This window comes from Chiloscyllium plagiosum, chromosome 29, assembly GCF_004010195.1.
Source record: "Chiloscyllium plagiosum isolate BGI_BamShark_2017 chromosome 29, ASM401019v2, whole genome shotgun sequence".
Lineage (NCBI taxonomy): Eukaryota > Metazoa > Chordata > Chondrichthyes > Orectolobiformes > Hemiscylliidae > Chiloscyllium > Chiloscyllium plagiosum.
In genome coordinates this window covers 3700405-3721289 of record NC_057738.1, presented here as the reverse complement: position 1 = coordinate 3721289, position 20885 = coordinate 3700405, and the positions used below count along the sequence as shown (strand labels likewise).

At 37.8% G+C, this 20885-nt stretch overlaps 2 protein-coding genes across 5 annotated transcripts in view; one reads left to right on the top strand and one right to left on the bottom strand.

Moving 5' to 3' along the window:
- The window catches only part of ranbp9 (RAN binding protein 9), a 98490-nt gene extending 87424 nt beyond the window's left edge, over positions 1-11066 (top strand). For both annotated transcript variants that reach the window (XM_043719041.1, XM_043719042.1), the window contains exons 13-14: positions 4991-5102; positions 9796-11066. In XM_043719041.1, coding sequence (XP_043574976.1) covers positions 4991-5102; positions 9796-9926 — 243 coding nt within the window. In that variant the 3' untranslated portion in view covers positions 9927-11066. The remainder of the gene's footprint in view (positions 1-4990; positions 5103-9795) is intronic.
- A 3575-nt stretch (positions 11067-14641) lies between these two features.
- Positions 14642-20885, bottom strand: part of nol7 (nucleolar protein 7) — a 32493-nt gene continuing 26249 nt past the window's right edge. For 2 of the 3 annotated variants that reach the window (XM_043719045.1, XM_043719043.1), the window contains exons 6-8: positions 18486-18607; positions 18308-18385; positions 14642-14955 (exon numbers count right to left, since the gene is read on the bottom strand). In XM_043719045.1, coding sequence (XP_043574980.1) covers positions 18309-18385; positions 18486-18607 — 199 coding nt within the window. In that variant the 3' untranslated portion in view covers positions 14642-14955; position 18308. Of the gene's footprint in view, positions 14956-15487; positions 18188-18307; positions 18386-18485; positions 18608-20885 lie in introns of those variants that run through there. The other variant, XM_043719044.1, reaches the window with a different exon arrangement.

The window sequence follows — 20885 nt, the reverse complement described above, 5'->3', positions numbered from 1 at the left end:
CGCAAAAAAAAACCTTATGATGGAGTATGATGGAGGGAAGCTTTAAAGCCTGATATGAAGCAACATCTCGATATTGTAAAATTCACAACAGCTTTATTGGAAGAATGAGCATTTCCATTAAGGCGACATGTCAGGATGAGTAGAGACCCCACAAAGATTTAACGTTAGAGACAGGTCAAACAGAACACAAAATTGGACTATTTGAAGGAAGCGATTCTTAAGATACTAAATTGCTTCGAAGTTAAATATTAAATCATGAGCTGAACAAATACATACACTCTTGTAGTCAATAGGACCAACAGCTAGGGATGTTACTGGCCACCCAAAATATGAAAGAAGGCATGGCCATGTTTGAATAACTTCTTCAAGCTTTCAACAGTTACTTTAATCTCAGAACAAACAAAATTTTTGGAAGAGCAAGGTTTAACAGAAGGATTCATCATCCTGAGCAATCCATAAACCATTTCATTAATAATATCTCGAGATTAGTGAGAAAATTACTGACAATAAAGCTGTGAAATTAGAATTCTCATGGACAAAATTATTGACGAGTATCAGATTTATTACCGTCCAAAGAAAATTTGATTTAGGAGGAAAGTATTTAAATTGTGCTAAAAACAGAAACAAAGAAGAATTGCAGTCATGTCCTGAGAAGAACAATTTTACCACAGGAGAGCAACAGAATACATACATCTATAAAGTATAAACTCACTAAAGTCTCCTGTGTCATGCCAATACAAACAGTAAGACAAACAGCAGATACTAACAGTCACTCAGTGTTATGACAATAAGCAAATGCTTCACAGGTGCAAGCAATGCTGTGACAGAAGAAATCTGGATCTGTAAAACTTCAGGCCACTTGCAGAAGGTGTGCAGAAGTATGATAGTTTCACAGCAGCAAAAAACCATATTGTACCAGCTACCGTTAGAAAAGATGTCTGATGCATTCCTGGGAGAATTTGTTGATTTTAGCTGACTGAAGTTCAACTAACCTTTTTATCAATGGGCATCTTATTAATTTTAACCTTGATACAGGGGAGTGACACTGTCTTAGCAGATCGAGTACCATTGCTAAAAGAAATAGAAATTGCAGCCTACAGATGTGAAACTGTAGTCCATGTAGAATAATACTCAATGTTAAAAGTATACCACAAGGAATGGGTTCTGGTGCCGTGACAGTGACTCTGCCTATAGCCCAGGAGGCCTGGGTTCAAGTCCCACCTGCTCTAGAAGTGTGTGATAACATGTCTGTTCCGGTTAATTGGAAAGTATCTATATTACAAGCAACAATGCAAAACAGCGTGTAAGAGCATTGAGAATTTATGCACAATCATTACCTTTCACTTTTGAGTATGCACACATATCATCACCTCGACATAACCTGAGGCAGCAAAAGGAATTCAGCCAGTTCCAAGGCAGTGACTGGTCCAGGAATACACCATCATTGTGCAGCTGTTCATGAGACATTTGGTAGATGATTTCATTGACCTTTCTGAACACATGGCAGAACCCAAAAAGAGAAAGGAATCTATTTAGATTACCTATGATAGCGTAATAGAAATGACACAAAGATAGGTGAAGGGACAAGTAGTGTTGAGAAAGCAGGGATACTGCACAAGGACTTGATGGGCTTGGAGAATGGCAAAGCAATAGGCAATGGAATACAGTGTGAGGTTATGCACTTCAAAGAATAGAGGCATACATTACTTTCTAAATTGGGAAAAGCTTCAGAAATCTGAAGCACAAATGAACTTGGGAGTCCTAATTCAGGATTCTCTTAAAGTTAATGTGCAGGTTCATTTGGCAATTAGGAAGATAAATGCAGGGTTAGCTGCCTTGAAATGAATGCTCATACATGTCATTTCAAGAAGGCTAGAATATAAGAGCGGAGATGTACTGTTGAGGCTGTAAAAGGCTCTGGTCAGACTGCACTTGAAAATTTGTGAGCAGTTTTGAGCCCCGTATCCAAGGAAGGGCATACTGGTCTTGAAGGGGGTCCAAAAGCGGTTCCCAAGAATGATTCATGGGATGAAGGGCTTGTCACATGAAGTGGTTGAGGATTCTGGGTCTGTATGCAATGAAGTTTAAAAGGATTGAGGGAGGGGGGGTTCTCATTGAAACGTACAGAGTAATAACAGGCCTAGATAGAGTGGGCATGGAGATGATTCCACTAGTAGGAGAGACTAGGAGCTGAGGGCCAAAACCTCAGTGAAGGAACAACACTTTAGAACGGAAATAAGGAAGGATTTCTTCAGCCAGAGGGTGGTGAATCTGTGGCACTCATTGGGGATAGATAGATAGATAATCAATACTCTTGATTAGAAAGGGGATCAAGAGTTACAGGAAGAAGGCAGGAGCATAGGGTGAGAACATATCAGCCATGATCAAATGGTGGAGCAAACTCGATGGGCTGAATGGCCTCATTCTGCTCCTCTATCTGTGTTCTTATGGGTTCACGTGGCTTTGAAAACCCAGTAGCCAGCAAATGCTCAAACAAATTTGATGAGAACAAAAGAGCAACCAAGAATGTGAACCAAAAGCTGGGATTGTTTTGAAGGATGGCCAGATTGGCCAAGAACTTCATGCATCAGCAGCATTTTTTAAATCATAGAAAACTTACTAATGCATGAGTAAAGACTGATTATTCTAATTTCCTCTCAGGAGTGTGTCTTGGAAAGTCTATACTGGTAACATTTGGACATTGTAAAGGGTATAGCCAAGGCTCAGTCATTTGCTCATTAAATCTTTAACTGAAGTTGTTCAGGCAGCAAAATATTGTGGTGAATAAATTGATACATCAGATTTCACACTGTTGTCAGATGATAAGGTACAAGTTCAAGATGAATATTTGTTTTCTAAAGAAGAATTTATACCAGTGACAGAAAGAATGCTCATCCAAAGAGGGCAAATTATGACTTACAACATATTCAATAACTGAACTAAAGTATTTGTAATTTCAACACTGATGTATCAGTAGATTGAGAATGAAGCTTTGCATGTACCAAGTGTAGTTGAACTGCATATGACCCCATGGATCTGCACCCAATGTCAATTGATTCAGGCTGCAGCTAAAATAAATTAATTTGTTCATTAAATCTAGGGTACCGAAACGGCTTGTTACTAGAGAGTAGCTGTTGTCCATGATGGACACTAGTACGCTTCATGGTCACCCAGATAATGATATGGGGCAACTACTCGAGTTATAAGGAAAATCAAGGATCCTCCAAGTAAAGTAATAGTTCAACAACCAAGTTTAAAAGGAACAACACCCACTTTAATGTCAGCCAATAGATAGAAGATACTCCACTGGAGTAATGGCTGTCAGAGTAACCAGAGTCAAGATCAGAATTGGAGTCAATTATCTTCCAGTCAAAGACTTACCAATTTTCCAAATCTGAAGAGTGTGTTCTGGAAGAATTAAGAGATCCCATTTACAAATGTTAACTGTAGAAAAAAAATGCTGCTGTTGGGGGGTGTGGAGGGGAGTAGTTGGCTGTGCTAATGAAGTATAATGTGATGGTTCTAAAAGTATCAGGGTTGGAGACTTCATTAAGTCCATCCAATCAGATTAGTTGGCTTGACATTATTACTGATATAACTTGTACCTGTTGCTATCATGTAATAAGCTAGATCTTGCTAAGCCTTTTTAAGACTCACTAATGGTTCATATAGTACCATTATTAACCACATAAGCCCATAGACCCTATATAGAGAGGAGACTTGTGGCAACACAATGCTACCTAGCTATCTGAAAATGAGAGGCATCCAAAGCTAAGACTATTTGAGAAAGACCACCTGTGAATTGAAAGAATGCAACAGTGAAGCCATCTTTGGATTTGAATGTTATTGCAGGGTCTTTCACTTGTTTGGCTACCGTTGGCTCCTCTGGGTATTTTTAGACTTTTTGTTAGTAAAATGGCATGGTTTTACTGTATCCTGCACAATGTTTTCTCTTCAGGTTTGCAACTGTGATAAAGAAACGGAGTCAGAAACTGAAGTCCTTTGTGACCTACCAATTTGATCAGGCTTACAAAGAGTTGTAAGCTGAACTAGTCAGAAACTTTTGAGTAATATTTAATCATAGCTATGCAATAGCCAGTGTGCTTCATATAATTTAAACCTACAACCCTTCAGAGCACACCATTAAAAGCAGGAAGTAAATTGAGTCTGAAGTTACCCAGTATCTGCATTTAAGCACAACTTTATTCTTCAATACTGAAACAACAAAAGACAAAAGATTTCAATTAAAATTATTTAGTTTCACCATTGCTAATTGGGCTATTTTTCATTTACTTTTGTTTTTATTTTAATACTTGAAAGACCCAGGTCCTCTGGTATAGTTGCGTGTTTCTATAATGTCCTAGCCCTCCTTTTAAGTGCTGCTGAATTCTGTGGTGGAACTGGAACAAATCGGAATTTCTGCACTTTAGCCTGCTGGCTTGCTTTCAACTGTGAAGACATCTGAAGGAACTAAGCACAATGCTTTTATACTGTTGTCCTGAGGAAAATATCTTTGTGCTGTGCAGGATTGAAACTTTGTCCTGCCTTTATAATATTCAAATTCACTAATCCCACAGTTTCTGAAAACTCAGTGTCTATTGTGAATGGAAGTTCCAGTTTGGGGCTTGGAATGAAAGGCTCAGTGTGTAAGGACTGTGCCAGTCAGTGCCTTACATACCTTTTCTTTAACAAATTGAATCATGCATTTGTCAACTTGGCTACCACAATATTCATGGTGTCAGATCCAAGAATTCAGAATTAAATACATCTTTAATCATAACTTTTGAGTTATAATAATACGTAAGCATTAGGTTTCAGATCATCATAGACTGTGCTGCCTTTGCTTGTGCATTGCTCAAGTGTGATTTTGTTCTCAGATTTATAATTTTTAATATAGTAAATCAATATAATTGGACAACTTTCTTTGAAATGCCTTCCATTTGAAATATTTTTGAGTTGTTTACATTTTTGATATCTTTGCACATTCTAGGACGCATTTAGCCTGCTTGCTTATTCCGATCCATGGAACAGTCCAGTAGGATATCAGCTTGATATTGTGCAAAGAGAGCCGGTGTGCTCTGCGTTGAATAGTGCTATATTAGGTGAGTACAAGTCGTATATTTGCAAGTCACTTTAGTTGTTTGCTGTGACCATATCTAAAACAGTATTTTGTGTTAACTTTTTCTATTGTTTGTAACGTGTAATTGAATGGGAGAAATTGTTTACTGCCTACAGGCAGTAACTGAGTAAACTAAAAGTGGACATAATCTCGAGGTTAATTGAATGTGATAAAATTCTGCCAAAGTACTGTAATCATCAAATGTTAATGAATAAAATATCAACTGGATATAAGGCTCAACTGGAACTTACTACCTAACACAGCAACATTCAATTATCTACATTGGCTCCAATCCATGTACTTCCCTCCCTATCCTACATTTTTTGGTTTGGTCCATGAGACCATGTAAAGTATTTTTTGGGCAAATCTCTCAGGGTGAGTTCAACCTCTGTCTCAACTCTTAATACTCTTGCTTCTCTTTTCACTGCCCTCTTACCTTCTCTAAATTTCTCCCTCCATGTAAACATTAATTCACGAGCACTTCATGTGCACTTGCAATTCTCATCATCTATTGGGATAATTTTCCTGAACTGTTTTCTTTTGTCACTTTTTAAGCACCAGGTATCATGTGGAACTGCAGAATTGAGTATGTAACAATATTGTGATACAATATTGAATGCAAATATTGTTGCAAATCATACCATAAATTTTTGATTTGCTGAACAAATTTGCTTTTGTTGAATGGAGCCCACACTTCCACTTTAAATATTGTACTCCTCCGTAAAGTTGTTACTCTTCTTCACCGTCCCTCACCCTCCATGGTGTGATCACCCCTTAAAGGACACCGGCTTTAAAGATATAATAAATATCTGGGTTAGCCTTCACTTACAGATCTGGCTGGATCTCGAAAGCACTATTTAGTTCTGCTCTCATCCACAAAAACCATAAATTCCAGAATGATCCTGATATTCAAAGCATCCTTTCACTGTCAAACCACCATCTTAAATTATTTTCACTGTCCTTTCTAGTGTTTCTATTAACAGCAGGTGGAAGGAATTCAGGAATTTCTTTGTCACTAAAATCCAGCCCATACAATCTGCTGCATCTCTCCCCTCCACTAGTCCACCAAACCAACTTCCTCATAGACAGTCTCTGCTTTAGTTTTGAACTCGTGCCTTTCTCTTTATTGTTAATTTTGCTCTGACCCCATCTTGTTCGTGAAACTTTCTTTCCCTCTAAACTCCATTTCCACTAAATGTCTGACCAGCCAACTACTTCTCCTGATTACCTCTCTTTGGCAATTCTCCCTCCTTTTTAAATCTATTACTACCCCTCTCTTAAGAAACCATCTCTTGATCGTACTATCTTTGAAAACTAAGTATGCTTCCCTTTTACAAAGTCCTTGATTGTATTTGTTGCCTTCCACGTGTGCTCCCATCTTCTGCAGAACTTCACTTTTCTGCTTCTACTACACTACTGAAACTGTTTTTACCAAAGTCATGAATGTAATGGCACTAAAGGTAAATATCACTTCTCATCCTTCTCAACATGAGTGCATCATTTTACACTGTTGACCATACCATTCTTCTGTAGCCTTCATCTTTTTAAAATGCTACCCCTCTGATTAAGCTCTTGGCTATCTGCCCCAATTGCACTAATGACAACTTGTTGTTGAAACCAGATGATCTCCATGTGTACCACTGCATCAGCACTAGCTTTCTAATTTTGATTTTTCTTTTCCTTCACATGTGTAGTATTGAGGTTGAAGGATCATTTGTCCAATAGAAATCTGCCTAACTACTTCACATTGAAACGTTGAGAACAGTTTGTGTTCAATTACTACTCAAGCACGTTATTCTAAATAGATTTTTCCACCCTGCGTATTGGATTTCTCCCAAACCTATCTTAAAATTATTTAGTACGATTTTATATTTGTCCTTGACTCTTCAGATTTGTATTGTCACGTGTACTCGAGTACAGACGTACAAGTCAAAATTGTATAATGTTGCCACACATGGTGCCATCTGAGGTACAAAGATATCGAGATACAAAAAACCTAACTAACAAAGCAGGAGGAGAAACAGAGTTAAAATGTTAAGCATTATCTTCGTAGAATAAGTAGAAAAATAAAGAAATAAGGTAATAGTTAACATTAAAATCCTTCTTTATTTAAACCAGAAAAATAAAGGAATAAAGTTACAAGTTCAGCAGTCTTCAGTCCTCACCATATCTTGCTCCCCACCACAGGTATTGGGGAGCCTCCCTCTCTGTTTGCTGTTCCCACATTGGGTCATGATGCCATCATTGCTGCTGCTGAAACTGCCGTTTCCCCGATCTCCCCTTGGTACTTCCAGAACATATCAGGGCAGGACCCACGTATATGCTGAGATACTGCCATGCCACGCTGAGTGGCATGGGCTGAGACACCGCCCTGGTGTCTCGCCGGGACCACACTCAGTCAATGATCCATATTTAGGTTCAATAAAAAATCAGCCCTGATGATAAAACCATTGGCAAATGCACACCTACGCTTCCAGATTGTAAGTCTTGAACATTTTGGCAGCAAATAGAGTCCTAGAGATGTACAGCATGGAAATGGACCCTTCAATCTAACTCGTCCATGCCAGTCAGATATCCTAAACTAATCTAGTCCCATTTGCTAGCACTTTGCCCATCTTCCTCTAAACCCTTCCTATTCATATACCCATCTGGGTGCCTTTTAAATGTTGTAATTGTACCAGCTTCCTCTCGCAGCACAGTCAATACATGCACCACCCTCCCCTTGCCCCTTAGGTGCTGCTTAAATCCTTCGCCTTCCACCCTAAACCTATGCCCTCTAGGGAAAATACCTTGTCTATTTACCCTATCCGTGCCCCTCACGACTTAATAAACCTCTGTAAGATCATCCCTCAGCCTCTGATGCTTCAGGGAAAATAGCCTCAGTCTATTCAGCCTCTCCCTGTAGCTCAAATTCTCCAATCCTGACAACATCCATGTAAATCTTTTCCAAACCCTTTCACGTTTCATAACACTCTTGAGATCAGACTTGAACAATATATTCCAACAGTGGTCTAACCGATGTCTTGTACAGCCACAATATGACCTCCCAACTCCTGTACTCAATACTCTGACCAATAAAGGAAAGCATACCAAGCACTTTCACTATCCTGTCTACCTGTACACTACTTTCAAGGAACTATGAACCTGCACTCCAAGGTCTCTTTGTTCAGCAACACTCCCCAGGACTTTACCATTAAGTATATAAGTCCTGCCCTGATTTGTCTTTCCAAAATACAGCACCTCACATTTTTATAAATTAAATTCCATCTGCCATTCCTCTGCCCATCTGATCAAGATCCCATTGTACTCTGAGGTAGCCTTCTCTTTGCTGTCCACTACACCTCCAAATTAAATGTTAGGGATTTGAGCAAAATACTCTTAAACTGCCTTTCCTCCATCTTTTGTCGTCTTGCAAGTTTGCATAATCCCCCATTATACAGAGGAGATTAATGTCAAATGAAGGAGGGAATGGAAGATGTTAGGAACTTTTTTGTAACCTTGGTATTCCCAGGTAAAATTTCATGTAAAAAATGGTTCTACGGTACTATAGACCACCCCTACCCTTCTGCACCTGCAAAATTCACACTACTTATTGCAGGTCTCTAACATCCCATTGCAGTAACAGAGGTAAACATGCAATTCTCAAGCCGCCGGCCATCTGGAACAACATCTGTGACATTTGCCATAAATGAATTAAAAGTTGGCACAAAATCAGCCTGACTAAGAGATTTTGTCCACTGAACATTGAGTGAGGAATAGAGATGGATTATGTGATGGCTGTATGCAATAAATTGTGAGATGGTCAACTGAGATTATTGGAGTGGAAGGAATGCAAAAACAACACTTGCATCTATTCTGATATTGTTCCAAGATCTAGATGTTAATGGTATGTTTAGAAACCTATAAAAGATTATAAAATCTATAAAAGAGTAATCCCGCAGTTACTCTGGGTCAGGTCTTGTACCTACCAAGTTATCTAAAAGCAGCAATCAATTTTGGGGGAAAAAGACTTCTGACAGCCTGAAAATCATGGAGCTGTGATCCTGTGGCTGAAGTTCCATCTTTTTTAAAGAAAAAAGTCCTAACCTCTAAAATTGACCTGAATCTTTTCTCATGAATATGTGGTTGTTGGTATCATACACTGCATTCTTTAATTTACAGTAGTGTTGTCCAAACATTTAATTATTTGAATGAAATTTAAAATTGTAGGAGGAATATTAATATGTTAATTTGGCAGATGGTCGAAATGTGAAGCTGCTTTAAACGTTTGTGTGTAATTGTCAAGTTGGTTGGAAGGATTGTTGCCATGCAGTCAGAAGACTTGCCCCTGGAAGACTTGAGTCCTGCTGGTCATAATCTTTCACTTTGCCATCAAGTTTTGGAATAGGTGTTGAAAATGGAGCTTCTAACTCAAATTGAGGTCATGTCATGCAAACTTCTATTTGGAGAAACATGCAAAAGGATTCTGTGTCACTATTTCTTAAATAAAAACAAAATGTTATAGATATGTTTTTTTTAATATGATCAGAAGGATAACTAGTTTTCCTCAACTGTTATGTGCAGATGTTAATTTTGCATAAGAGATTAGTGTGTATCTGCAGGTATTTGGTCATTTCAATGTACAGAAACAGTGGATTGAAGTTACAACAACACTCACTTTGTCTTTCTTATTACAGAGTCTCACAATCTGCCAAAGCAACCCCCACTTGCTCTCGCCATTGGGCAGGCTTCAAAGTGTTTGGAGCTGATGGCCCGATTGGGAATCGGTTCTTGTGCATTTGCCACAGTGGAAGAATATTTGCACTAGCTATGCATTTGTACAGCTCATCCCAGAGCCACCTTTAATATTATAGTGACCATTCTCAGAACCAGGTCTGCTCAAGGGAAACTGACTTTTAATTTCCATTGATTTTTTGGGGACAGATTGTAAATGTCATTCTATTTCTGCTTCCTAGTTTACAGCATGGTCCAGCTGTTTTCTAACTTATATGCACAGTTCATTGACATGTTTTGCATTATTTTTTTATAGCGATGTCTGGAGGAGTTGTAACAGTGTAGTATGTATATTTGTTTTGGTGGAACATAACTGTGCTTCCTTATTAATTCCTCAAACATGTCAAAGGATTCTCATCTGAATTGGGCTGATTGAGACTTCAGCTAAAATAAATTATCCATCATATGGGACAGTGTCATTCATTCTTAAATATTTGGAGGAGAAAAACTAATTGGCTAAAAAAATTAAAAGTGCTTTAATCAAAATTTAAAGTGAGAATGTGTGAATAAAAGTATTTAGTTACAGATTAAAACCAAAAAACTAGGTTTTTTGTACTTTATTAAAATGTATCTTTTGTGATAAACCAAAATTTAAAATTGCTGTTGTGTGAGTGGATCCCCAATGGTGAGCATGTCTAATACAAAATGGATAAAAATGTTTTCCATCCCTCTGATGTACATCAAAAAAGTTAAATGCTTGAGTAATTTGGTAGATCTTTTAAGTATAGATGGATGGAGGGAGAGTGATTTGTTTTTCCCTCGCAAGCATATTGTAAATCTTCATTACTCAGGAGTTGAATGGACAGTCTCAACACTTGTGATCGATTGCAGCGTGTTGGTCCCAGTGTTTTTTTTTAAATCTCACCAGGTTGTCTGTGTGCACATGCTCTCCATGTTTCCCCTGCCCTCTCTCCAAACATTGTTTAAATGCAGAGAAATACATTCTACACCCATCATTTTAACCATTGTAAAATAACAGTGTTAAGTACTTGTCAACACATTGTGTGGTAATGACATTATTTATATTAAACCAAATACTTAAGTCAAAATCTGCAATGTCTTAATTTAAACTTTGTACACTCTGCATTTTTAAGCAGTGCTTGAGTGAGTACTATACTGCAATAAACAAATGTATGAATCATAATTAATCAGCTATTAAAGATTTAAATCTATTGAAATGGGTACTGTTTATTTACTTGTTAAATAGCATTGTCTACATGCTGAAAATGAAAACTTTTAAAAATTGTGCACACAATAAATCGCAAAACTTTCTGAAGGATAAAGTTTGAGGCTAGGTGTTGAATTCACTTAGCAATCATCACAGATCACTAGTTATTGTAATGTATATTCTTCAAAACAAATACTTTTAATACAGTATTCAAGTATTTTAAACACTTTTTGTTAAAATCAGCTATGTATTGCAGGCCAGGCTGATTTGTATGTTATGACCCTACATCATTCCTCTTTAGAAGAATGTATTTTTTATTTCCCCTTTATCCAAAAAGAATCAATTGAAGTTACTTTTGTCATTGTGGTGACAATCAGAACTATTATTTCCAACAGCTTTTCTTGCAACTGTAAAGAATTTTAGCTTTAATGTTGGCCAATAGTTACTGCCCAGCCAACTTTACTAAAAGTAGATGTTCTGGTCATATATCAGTGCAGTTCGTGGACTTTGCCTTGTAAGGAAAATAACTTCACAATATTTAGCTGTATAACGCTTTGGGACATCCTGAGATTGTGAAAAATGCCAAGTTTATTTAAAATGTATATTTTAATTCATGATATTGTATTGAAGACTGGTTCCATGAACCTTTATTCCTGACCACCCTGCTGTAAAAATTGTGGTGATTATCATTGTAACTTTTTAACCAGGAAAATTTGCAACGAAACAATGTGTAGTAATAAATTATTACAGAAATATTTTACTGGATATAAAATTGTGTGGTCCCCAAAATGTTCATTTGTAGGTTTATGAAGGGAATACATTGAACAAATATAAATGCTTAAGGTTGGGTGGGGAAAGTGACGTGGCTTAATCTTTCAGCACCTCTTGTCTAGAGAGTAACTATCTGTACGTTCTATGCAGTTGATGCAAGCTGGCAATGAATCGGAGTTCCTATCATCATTCGCGCCTTAATACTAATGCATTAATAATGAGGTAGGAATGGATATCTAAAATTGGTTTTAGCACCGTACCAATATAATCACTGGTAGAGAGGACGATTTTGCCCAAGTCTGTACTTGCTGTAATTTGACCTATGAAAGGCAGGAGTGTAATGTTTCAGTTCCCCTGTTTAAAGTGTTCTCTTGGGGTCATTGCCACATACTTGGCCATTCCCTGTGACAATTCAGCTAATTAAGAAAACCAAACCTGCCTCCCTCCATGTGGCATTTTTGTGGTAGTTGGATATTGTACCAAGGGAATAGGCCCTAGTGACTGAGGCCTATACCATTTGTTCCATATCAGAACATAGTGGTATTTCTTTGTCCCTGTTTTCTCTTCCTATATGCATTCTGCATATCTCAATTTTTTTTGTCTGTGGTGGATTTGGGTACTTTGTAAAAGTATGACTGGTTTTAAAGATGATAATGTTAGTTTGGCACAGAACTACATTTCTAGATTCAAGACGTACTCCCGAACAGCTTAATCTTCAATGCTATTCCTGCTTATGCTCGAAATGTCTATTCTCCTGCTCCTCGGATGCCATCTGACTGGCTGTGCTTTTCCAGCACCACACTTTTTGATTCTTTAATGCAGTGCTAAAGCTTAAGTTAAACGAAAGAGCCATTTATCATTTTAGACTTCATACCACTATGAATTTTCATTAGACTGTTTTAACTCAGTTGATGGGAGTGAAACAATCATACAATAGCAAATGTGGACACTTTGTCTGCTATTTGAAAATTTATCCTTTAACCAAGTTGCCTATGCTACCTCCATAACTCTTACAAAAATGTAATGGTATCTAATTTAAATTTGTGCAATACTAATTAATTTAAGTGTACTATACAGTATTTCAATTTATTACATTTTTCAAATGCAATGTCAAAGTAGAAACCTCCCATTCACATTAGATTTTAAAAACCTGTTTCACATAAAGAATACATGAATTATAGTATCAACCGAAATAAAAGAAACCAAAAGAATTATGGATGCTGGAAAAGCTCAGCAGGTCTGGCAGCATGTGTGAAGAGAAATCAGTTAACCTTGTGGCTCCAATGAACCCTTATTCAGAACTCATTTAGTTGAGGGACAGTACTTAAAATGTTTCTGAAAACACCATATCTTTGTTTCCAATTTGACACTTGTCAACTCAGTTAATTTGATGCTGTAAACTGCTTTGACGGTGAGAATGTATTTAGCTGCTGACACATGCCAATGTGTCCAATAGGAGATGAGAGCAGAAGTTGGGAAATGAACCTGCGATTAAGTTACGGTATGGAGACTTAGATGACCTAGATGTGATTATGTATGACACATTCTGGTGGAACTTGAGACTCAAGCAAGTTCAGGAATTTCACTTCCCTGAAGATGAATGGAAAAAAAAATCTGCATGACCTGCCAACAGGGAAGAAATAGATGATGGTTACAAAGACTCAAAATACTATTTGGCTTCTGCAAGCTGTTTTGTAGTGATGGTACCTCAATGAAAATGGTTCAAAGGACTGAAAGACTATCTTCAATTCTGTCTTAGCGGAGTGGACTCGGTGGGCCGAATGGCCTTACTTCCGCTCCTAGATCTTATGAGAAAAGTCTTAAACATTTGGAAAATATACAAAATTGCAAAGAATAGGCAGAATTGAGTATTTGAATGTAACCAAGCAGGAATATTAATGGAATGGCTGTTTTGTGGAATTATGGGACAAATTGAACAATTTTGAATTTTGCAGTGGTAATAGTTTATTTGATCCTGAGGCAACCTGATCCAATATTTAGTTTCCTCACTTATGTGCACTGGGTCTTCGCCTCCAAATTGTTCTAATGTATTTTGAATATATTGGAGTTGACAGCAGTATTTCAACCTAGGTATTCAAAGGATTTTGCTGTAGATTTGTGCAGTGATCAATGCTATTTCATGATGACTTCCAAGATGTCTTCCATCTTTTTCTTTTTGAATGCAGACCTTTCTGAATTTTCATTGCTAGTGGAGTGTAGCTTTTTAAAGTTTGAAATTAATAAAGACATACTGTTGCTCTTCCAAGCTGCATGAGACTCGGACTGGCTACTATCATGAAACAACTTCAAAACTTTGTCTCAAACACTTGTGAAAGTAAGGCAAGTAAAAAGCAAAGGGTTATATGTTATAATTCTGCTAGATTGAAAGAACTCAAAAATAATTTTTACTTGGCATGCAAAATGAACAAAGCAAATAAAGGTAGAATTACCAGGCAAGGGAGGAATAGCATTGTTTTCCTAGACTACCAAAACTGTTGGGCTGGGCTTACATGGTATTCTATTCAACTGTGAGTAATAAGTAGAGGAAATTAACTTTTTAAAATTGATCTTCAGTTTGGAAGCAAACTCAGAATATTCAGAGCTACTTATATTCTACAAATGAGCTGACTAATTGTTAAAAATGCAGGAGGTGGGTGTTGCTGGTTTTCTTCCAAGAACAGTGAGCCTCTTTAAGCCTTTCACTTTGAAATTTGTGATTGCAAATTAAACCACTAGTTTTTAAACTTGGGCTAAAATGTTTAAGCTTCTAATATTTTCTACAACTTAACTTAAATGCTTCACACTGGCTCTTATTTTTAACATTAAATATTTAATGTAATGGAGAAAACATACAATATTAGAAATGTTTCATTACACAAGACAGTTTTGACACCTGCTGTACAGTATAATGACAACACAGCATCAAATTAACAAACTTAACTATCATATTACAGGAGAAATTGCAAACAAATAGTTTCAAGGTTAGCATTAATCTGCTGAATTAATTGATGTCCAGAGTGTTTCCAGTCCAAGAGACCTCCCATTTTCTCAATAGGTCCATTCCCTCGTTCCCAGACGGTGAATCTGAATCCAAATCCTTGCAAAACTTGCTTTCATTACGCTTCTAAAAAAAGTTATTTCAATTAAAAAGCAATATTAAAAACTCCTTGGGACATACAAATGAAGAAAACAATGATGTTATATTAGGAAATGACAGAGCAACATCTACACAATACAGTTAAATATACAAATGCAGAAGTTGCAATCTATATATTTCATTCACAGAATAAACAATTCCAGTTCTCATTCAACAGGCTTAGTACTGAAATGACTGCAACTATACTTGGCCACTAGCTCTGCAGTAAAACAAAAGCTGAAAGAAATGACACAGATCTGAACACATGGAGGTGGTAACTACTTACAAGCAACTTCTACCCTGCTGAAAATGTAACAAATTTAATTCACTTAAAATTAGCATGAGATTTTTAGAATTTTAATAAACTTTCATCTCACTTTCTTAATCTTATCCATATTTCCCACTGTGGAAAATATAAATTAGACAAAATATGTACAATTTAGAATGTGTGCCAGACCTGATCCTTTAATCTGATTTATCGACAACCTTCATACATCTCTAGTATCCACAGGTTGCAACATTTGGAAGAGACAATGATGTGAAAGGTAAATGCAAGTTTTTTGTTTCAGAACAAAATTAAGGCCAAGATTTCAAACTGTATTTATTGTACTTCAACTGGGTGCAATCCTGTTTTTTTTTAAACTGGCAGAGTTGCACAAACGTGCTACACATGCAAATATAAACCTTTCCAAGTGTCCAGAGAACAGAAGATAAGGTCCATGGTAACGTGCAATACAAGTTTAAATGACCAAAACAATAATTCAATGTAAAAACAAGATGGTGACATGGTGTAACAAATGATGGGTCACAGAAGAGATTAAATGCTAAAGAAATAGCACAATGAACTGCCCCAAAATTGTCTAAAATGGGATTAGAATTTATCTGAAATTGTTGAAATCAATTTTAAGTCTTAATTAGATGACTTACAGCTTTTTAAAGATAAAGTGCTGAATCTTCAGCCTCACTCTGTACTTTGTTTCCTACACTGTCAGAGAGGTCAGAGTGGGGACTGAAAATTAAAATGACAGGTTTATGGTCACACTTGTAAAGCCATCATGTAATTTGTATTTACTCTCTCCTACAGTGACATTGGTACCATTAGGAAACAACTTGAGATGTGCAGAGGGAATTGTTTCTATCGAGTGCTGCAATAGGAGAAGGAAGCAATTAATTATCTTTGCTTTTAACATAGCACATCAAATCCCTCTCAGCTGATGACTGTTCTTCTCAATGTTTAACACAATTTGGTAGAAATACGGGAGGATGGCAGAGGCACAGAACATAATGTGTATGGGGGACTTCATCCATCCCCAAGACTGACCAGTAGTGGAGTAACCGGTCCAAACTGGTTGGATTCTAACGGCAAAGTTGCTGGACTGGGTCCACAACAGGAGATGCATTTGTTTACACAGCATTAGCAAGTGACAACAGCTCTATCCTTGCAGGGACAAAGCTGTCTTCGTTCTGAGAAGATATTACTTTGTGTGGAACTGTCATTACCTAAATGCGACATATTTCAAACAAATCTAGCTACTTTAATTGGATGTCATGAGATACTTAGGCCACCAGGAGCAGATTTATATTCAACCACAAACTTTATAATCTATCAGATCCTCCATGCTAACGTTATTGTGAAGTCCTTGTACAATGAAGGATACATGATGGCATGCCAGGAACACCACATATAAAATGAGGTGTCAACTTGTGGGAGCTGGTATCAGGAGTGGGAGGAGGACCAGACCACACTGACAATACCTTGCCATGCAATCAGAGAAGGAATAACACTTCAGTTGAATGTTCAAAGGGACCTAGGTGTTCTTGCAGATAAGAAACTGAAATCTTACATATAGATCCATCAAGCTATTAGGAAAGATAATGTTAGCCTTTATTGCAAGGGGATTCAAGTACAGCAGCATTGATGCTTTGCTTCAATTGTGTAGGAGCTGGAGTACTGTGGGCATCTTTGGGTCTCCTTATTTCTATGGCAATAACATCTTTCCTGAAGTAGTGCAATGAAGGTTCACCAGACTATTTTCTGGGATGGTAGGACTGTCCTTTGAAAAGAAGGTGGGCGACTGGGCCTGTTTTCACTCAAGTTTCAAAGAATGGAAGATAATTTCGTTGAAATTTACAAAATATTTAATGGGTTGACAAGGTGAATGCAGGTTAAAATGTTTGAGACGGGATGGAGAAAAGGAATTGAAGAGTTCAATCAGCCAGGATCGCACCAAATGGCAGTGCAGGCTGAATAGCCTACTCCTGTTCCTATCGACTCAGTCATGTAGGAGATTGTCCATGAATGCCCTGTCCACAAAAGGCAGGACAATCCAGCCCAGCCATTAACCAACCCCTCAGTCCACTCTCTTAATCAAGGAAATAGACAATGTTCTCATCAGTGCTATCAAGCAACAAACCACTCAGTGATCCTCAGTTTTGGTACACCCAGGGGTACCAGGATATCACTGCAAGAACTCCTCCGAGTAGTACCTGAAACCCAACCATCTTCAGCTGTTTTTTCAATTACAATATTTCCACCACAAGCTAGGAAGTGGGGATGTTTGCTGATGATTGCAATGATGTTCAGTGCCACTTGTAATTCCTTAGATAACAAAGCAGGTTGTATTCACATGCAGCAAGACTGGGCAACATTGAGGGTTGGGCAGTTAACTGACAAATAAGATCTGCATCATAAAAGGAAATGACCAACATAATGAGAGAGAATCTAATTATCTCCCCATGAGATGAAACGGCAGTAGCATCACTAAATTTCTCACTATCAATATTCTTGGGATTACCATTGACTATAATGGCAGAGCAGAGGCTGGGAATTCTGTGGAGAGTAACTCATATCGTGACTTCCAAAACCTGTCATGCGTCTACAAGGCGTATCATCATGGATAAGGTGGAATATTTGTCTGGATAAGTGCAGCTCCAACAATACTCAAGCAGCAGATTTTCCCAGTTTACCGTAAACAGGCTCTCATCTCATTAAAGTTGGCCTTCCCTAGATTTAAAATCTAGAAGATGATCACTTTCAAACATTACAGTGAACTTGATCATGTTATGATCACTATTTGATAAATGTTCATGTACAATTAGGTTACGAATTAAATCCAATATTGCTTGTCCCTTTATTGCATTCAGAACATTTTGTTGCAGGAAATAATCGCTAACACACAGTCTCTACTTTTCTGACAGGTGCTTGTCTGCCTCTTCCGACCTACATAAAAGTTAAAATCAACCATTAGTATTTGTTTTTGCTACACACTTGCCTAATTTCTGCATTTATGCAACTATCACTTTAGAGTTACCATTTATGGATTATGTTAAGATTTCTTACCCTAGGATTTATTGACAAACAATATTGCAGCTTTTTTCTTTTCAGCTTTCTTGTTTTCAAGGGAGAAGTATTCATTGACTGTTGTTTAAAAACATAAAACATCAGAAACATTATTAAGAGGCATGAAAGGCGAATGAAAGACTGAAATTCTGGAACAAGCTACAAAAATAAGAGTTACCACTGCTTCTCCTGCTGCCTGGTCCATATAGTCGATAATTAATGAAAGCTTTGGCATTTTCGACCTGCTGGCTTGTTTGCCCTAGGTCCTTTAAACAAATGGCCATATAACTCTTCTTCCATCTGTAAGAGAATGATAGTGTAAACAAAGTAAAAACTATATAGTGAATCTTTTTTAATAGATCAAATTAATTGCACCATGTAATTGTTATAAGAGAGCAGGATAGAGTGTAGGTTTGAACATACAACACAAATATGGAAGGAGGTACAACCTTTTCCCTCCATTCTTTACAATAGTCCATGTAAACTAGAGGCAGTAAGCATTGTTTTGATGTTTAGTGTTATGGTACGGATAACAAATCAAATCATTGGATTTGCAGTTAAAACACTCACTGACCCTTCAAACTGTCCAATGGTTTTCAACTAGACTGCACGACTAACAGATCTTGGACACTAAGTTTATAACAAAAATTGACAATTTATTACAAATACTGTAACTTTAGCAGAACACAAAAATACTAAAGCAATGTAATTAATGTCTACACTATAAATCTTTGTGAATCATAACCCTCACTCTTATGCAGACAGAATGCGCAAGGCAGAAACCTAAAAAGGAAATAAGAATAATAAAAAGTGGGCATGAAAGCATAATGGGAGGTAAAATAAAGGAAAATCCCAAGTTATTTCAAAAGTACATTAAAGATAAAAAAAACTAAGGAAGAGTATAAGAAAATAAGGACTGCAGATGCTGGAGATCAGAGTCAAGAGTGTGGTGCTGGAAAAGCACAGCCAGTCAGGCAGCATCTGAGGAGCAGGGGAATTGACGTTTCGAGTTAAAGCCCTTCATCAGGAATGAGGCTTTTATCGTTCCTGATGAAGAGCTGTAGCCCAAAACATGGATTCTCTGCTCCTTGGCTGCTGTCTGACTAGCTGTGCTTTTCCAGCATCACATTCTCAACTAAGAAAGCGTAGTGCCCATAAAGAACCATTGTGGTAATTTGTGCATGAAGCCAGAGGACACAGGTAGGGTTCTAAATAAATACTTTGTATTGGTATTCCCTTGTGAGGGTTGATATGAGTATAGAAATCAGGGAGAATGACTGTGATATACTTAAAGAAATTAGCATTTACAGACACCAAGTTCTGAGTAATCTGGCAGGCTTAAAAGTAGATGAGTACCCAGGGGGAAGATGAAATGTATCCCAGGCTGTTGCATGAGGCAAGGGAGGAAATTGGAAAAAAAGGGTGTTGCAATAATTTTCAATTATTTCCTGGCCACAGGAGAGATACCAGAAGACTGGAAGATAGCCAATGTAGTTTGCTTTGGGAATTGTCCATTACTCTTTAGCTCTCACATTTCTTTTCTCTACCCTCCTCTACTATACTTACTACTTGATACACCTAGACCTTCTCATACAAACAAAAACAAAGATTGTTGGAGAAACTCAGCAATTTCTGCAAATAATTTGTTTTTCAATTCATTTTTTGTGGGATGTGGGTGTCGCTGGCTGGCCAGCATTTATTGCCCGTCCCTAGTTGCCCTTCAGAAGGTGGTGATGAGCTACCTTCTTGAACAGCTGTAATTCAACTGTTAAAGGTTGACCCACAATGCCATTAGTGAGGGAATTGTCTGATTTTGACCCAGTGACAGTGAAGGAACGGCAATATATTTCCAAGTTAGGATAATGAGTCATTTGGAGGGGAACTTGAAGGTGGTGGTGTTCCCATGTATCTGCTGCCCTTGTCCTTCTAGAAGGAAGTGGTCGTAGGTTTGGAAGGTGCTGTATGAGGATCTTTGGTGAATTTCTGTAGTGCATCTTGTAGATAGCACACACTGCTGCTGTTGACCATGGAGGGAGTGAATGCTGGTGGATGCAGTGCCAATCAAGTGGGCTGCTTTGTCCAGGATGGTGTCAAATTTCTTGAGTGCCGTCGAGGCTGCACTCATCCAGGCAAGTGGGGAGTATTCTGTCACATACCTGACTTATGCTTTGGAGATGGTGGACAGGCTTTCAGGAGTCAGGTGGTAAGTTACTCACCGCCATATTCTTAGCCTCTGACCTGCTATTGCAGCCAGTGTGTTTATGTGGGAAGTCCAGTTGAGTTTCTGGTCAATGATAACTCCCAGGGTGTTGATAGTGGGGGATTCAGTGATAGTAACACCATTCAATATGAAGGGGTTGTGGTTAGATTGTTTCTTATAAGATGAGCATTGCCTGCCATTTGCAATGGTGCGAGATGTTAATTGCCAGTTGTCAGCCCAAGCGTGGACATTGTCCAGTAGTGTTGTATTTAAATATGGACTGTTTCAGTATCGGAGGAGTCACAAGTGGTGCTGAATGTTGCATAATCAGCAGCAAACATCCCCACTTCTGACCTGCTGTTTGAGGGAAAGTGAAGG